The 4,235-nt window shown below is 39.2% G+C and overlaps 1 protein-coding gene across 1 annotated transcript; it reads right to left on the reverse strand.

Moving 5' to 3' along the window:
* LOC126786511 (protein SOSEKI 3) lies at positions 1-4,013 on the reverse strand. The gene is made up of 6 exons (XM_050512355.1): positions 3,569-4,013; positions 3,410-3,479; positions 3,185-3,300; positions 2,116-2,992; positions 656-957; positions 1-552 (listed from the first exon to the last, which is right to left on the reverse strand). Exons 1-6 carry the CDS (start codon positions 3,756-3,758, stop codon positions 527-529), a joined length of 1,581 nt encoding a protein of 526 aa, XP_050368312.1. The 5' UTR covers positions 3,759-4,013; the 3' UTR covers positions 1-526.
* Between the last annotated feature and the right edge of the window lie 222 nt (positions 4,014-4,235).

A 4,235-nucleotide genomic window follows, 5' to 3' on the forward strand; every position in this document is an offset into this window, starting at 1 on the left:
CCAAAGTAAGGTGCTTTGACCTTTTGCTTTGATAAATGAGAGTCAAAAGTACCTTTTGGATTTGAGTCAACCACTTTACAATATGGGAATCCTATGAAATGCTCAATTTTCCCAACACGCCCAAAGGGCACTCCTCAAAAAATTAACAATGGCTACATCACAGTGGCTGCAAGAAGAAGAGAGCCCTAGAGGAAGTGTTTTGGAACCAAAAAAAGAATGACAATGAAAGGAGGACAATGCAACTCCAGTTTCATAAAAGGGAAAAACCAGTTGAGCAACCAGACGCAAAAAACCAACTCATGTCTCAGGAGTCAGGCGTAGGTCCTCCAGGACCACAGTTAACCCTTTGCAAATAAGTGATTTGCTCCTTTCTTTTCACTTTTCAGATGTACAAAAAAAATTATTTTCACCTTCCCCGCCAAAAGGTTAACATGATTTTGAAATTTAAACAACCTGAAAATATATAATGGGGTCTACAACCATGAGCTGCCGACGGCAGCAGCATCGCGAGGTGCTCTTGATTGGATTACAACCCGAGCTCCTGAAGCAAGCCTGTTGAGAAGAAAAGAAACATAATGTCAACCAACATTCGCAAAGAAACAGGAATATGGATAGGAAATTGTAGCAAGGTGAAAATGGGAGAGCAAAACTCAACTTTCTTCGATTTTGATAACCTTCTCCTTCTCTTCTCTGATAGCATCTACCCTTTTGGATTGCTTTCTAACAGATGGGTCTGTGTTTCTCTTGGTACCTCCACTGGATACAGTAGGGGAATTGATTTGTACACCATCAACTCCATCTGAGGATTTCCTTGATTTATCGGAAATAGGAGATCTCATAGATTCACTCCGTGGTTGCTTGTTTAGTGAAGCCTTGATCGATCTTAGGATGCATTTTGAACGTCCTGAGGTAGACTCCTCTTTCTCCTCAATTGAATCTGGCTTCTTATCACAGCTCCTGCAAGTTATAGGTATAGTATTGAAGTTAAATAATTGCCAGCGCTAGTACCAGAAGCATGGGATAGTGAACATATACATCAAGGCCACTTAATTCATACTAGATGCTAAAAGATCTTAAACAAGTTAAACCAAACGGTGAACCTTTGTTAATAGTACACACACAACAATACTTGACAAAGCTATCCGGGAGTGAGGCAAACTTCAAAAATGCAATTTATCCCAGGACATATCAAAATAGAAGAACTGAACCTGCTCTAGACCTATTCGAGATCATGATTCTCTTACTAATTCTATTTCTTTGTAAATCAATGACACTAGAAAGAGTATTACCTTATTCAGGTTTTCCAATTTGTTATATTTTTGACAATTATTAATAAGACATGAAAAAAATGACAACAGTGAAAAGTGTTTTGTGACTCAGTGCAATGTTTCCCATATGTAGAAGATAATTCATTTACAAAGTACATCAGTACTACTCCAAACCCATGAATTATAGCCCCCAAGCTCTGATGTCACCCTAGTTTCAACTTTCAACACGGAATACTCTTTGGTGTCCTACAGATGATTCTCAACTCTACCTTATTCTCTATCAACACAGTTGGACAAGCCTCTCAAAACCATGATTGCTGGTTAATTATGCTTATAAAATCACACGAAGCCCCCAACTAAATTCTTTATTAGACAAAAAATAACTTTCTCTCAACCTGAGTAAATGGAATCACATAAACAGATACTAACCTTACAATGTTGAATTGTTGACAAGATATTTTAAATCTGATTTCCATTTTTTTTTATTCCCTGGTCAGTTAAGATAGATTAATTTGTATGCCTCATATATCACGTTCACTTTCTCACCGATATGTCACTCCATGTCTTTGAACTGGTTCAAATGATCTACCTTGGATGTTCAAAAGCGAGGAGGGAGAACTTCCACATTATGGTAAAGTCCCCGGCTTTCACCATCTAGTGTAAAATGTGAAATTTTATTTGATAAACAGCTTGAACTTTATATTTATAATCATCTTAACTTCATAAGTAAAATCACTGACCAAATTCAGATCCAACATTATAATCTAGTCTTAGGAAATCACCACAAATGAATTAATCATGAAATATGTATAACTGAGTAAAGATAGCTAGGAACTAAGCAGCTGACCTGTCGGCATCGTATGAAGACGATCGTTTTAGAGTTGTCGGTCCATCTTCTTCCTTCCGTACTTTACTCTCAATCAAGCTCCCACTGAAATATTCTTTATCTTCCAAACTCATACACTTTAGCCTTGGATTCTCTGATAGGCTGTCTAGCTCACCCAGCATTATTGAACTAGAAAATAATGGTGAGGGGAACTTAGAATGGGAAAACCTGGGCTTGTACGTTGGTATAAGACCAAAACTATGATCCTTCACTGATATGGATCCACACGAAATGAGTTGCATGAGTACATTACCAGCCTTGAACCTTGCATGGTTTGGCATTCGAAGCTCTTCTTCTTCAAGAATTCTAAAACTATTAATTTTACTAACGTCAGCCCTAATAAGTGATTCTAAAGTTTCAGTCTTCCCACCCGATGATGATGCACTTGAGGAAGATGCAGGAGGGGAAACAGATCCGCTGCAAATCTCAGAATTCTCTTTCAAACATGGAATTCGCTCTTGGTAATAGCTGCAATCAGGTTCTAGTGACCCTTCATCTGTGGAAACACCCCTTGTACATGTTTCTAGAGCTTTGGGTTTATTCACATTTTCTTCAGTCTGTGTAGAAGCATCAGCTAAACCATCACTCTTGTAAACCTTGTACTCTGTCAAGCTCAGAGAACCACCCCAAGAAGAATTCTTTCCAGACTCAGGAGACACACTGGAAGACCCTCCGGGACGCTCAACTGGAGGAGAGAGCTCATCTTCTTGTAAATGCTTTGTCTCCTTACCATTCAAACTCGAAGACGATGAAGAATCATCTTGGCTTCTAGAAGATGTTGGTTCAGGTAATTGTTTCAAGCTCTGGATTTTGACATTTGCTATCGGACTAAATCGATCTGAACAAAAAGAAAAATATAACTCAGATGTAATTATTCAGTTCCCTAACCACCAACTGGAAATTTGGGGTCAAAGTCCACTATCTTTCTCTTTTCCGATTCTTAGGTGCAGAGATGAATGACAAGTTTGAAATCAGAAACAACATTCTCTAAGAAACAAGTAATGACAGAGTGAACGTTGTACTCAATTACCCGAATTGGATTCATCAAAGATCTCAGAACCCTTGAGAACGTACTCGTCTCCATGGGCCGGTAGAATCACATCATCTTCACTGAGATCATGCCAAACATACCCATTTTTATAGCTTCTGCATTCATTCAATCAACCAAAACTACTTGAGCAACAACTCCCACACTCATATTACCCACTCAAAATCACCATTACAAAGATTGGGCTAAAAATGACAAGAAACTCGCCTCTTAGAAGACCATGAATACATGGATGCAATCCCTCTACCCCTCAGAGCATTTAGCTTATTAATCACATCTGCACAAAACAACACAATAAATTCACCAAATTGAGAACAACAAACTATCCACTTCAGGAAACAAAAGGTTATGTAATTACTATATTACCTCTGAGGTAGAGACCCTGAGAAGAGCTTACAGGCACCTCCATGAAATGAGGGTGCTCAAGCTGTCGATTCCGGCAGAGGTAATAAACCACCGGAACTTTCCGATTCTGGTGATACTTGGGCGACTTCTCGGTCCACACTTTAGCCCTCTCAGGACTCACTTGACTGTACTTCTTCATCCTACCCTCCATTGTTGCAAAGCTTTAACCTTTCCGGGTTATGGTAAAAACCCAGTAAAACCCAGATGGGATTAGAGAGAGAGAGAGAAGAGCAAAAGATTTGGTGGGTTTTTGAAATGGGGATCGGAAAAAGCTGGAATATTTGAGACCAATGTGGAGTTTGAACTTGTCAAACAAAGAGACAAAGTGAGGAACAGCGAGAAACAAAGAGAAGAAGAAGATGGTGAGGGAAGTGGAGGACCGCATTAAAAGCCATGGGAAGAGTAAGACTAGTACACTGATGCTTACTGTGCCTGTATTTATATGGATGAATGATTGGTTTGTGTGTTTGAAAGTAAAATGAGGAGCAGAGGAGGAAAGAGTGGGACTTGTGAGCTTGGAGTGGGGTGGGAGTTTTCTCTTTATGAGTGGCTTGGTTTGGTGGTTTTCAATTCTGTCTTGGCTTTTTCTTTGTTTAGGTATTGCTTAGTTCTGGATGGTTTTTACCTC

This window comes from Argentina anserina, chromosome 3 (genome assembly GCF_933775445.1).
Source record: "Argentina anserina chromosome 3, drPotAnse1.1, whole genome shotgun sequence".
Classification (NCBI taxonomy): domain Eukaryota; kingdom Viridiplantae; phylum Streptophyta; class Magnoliopsida; order Rosales; family Rosaceae; genus Argentina; species Argentina anserina.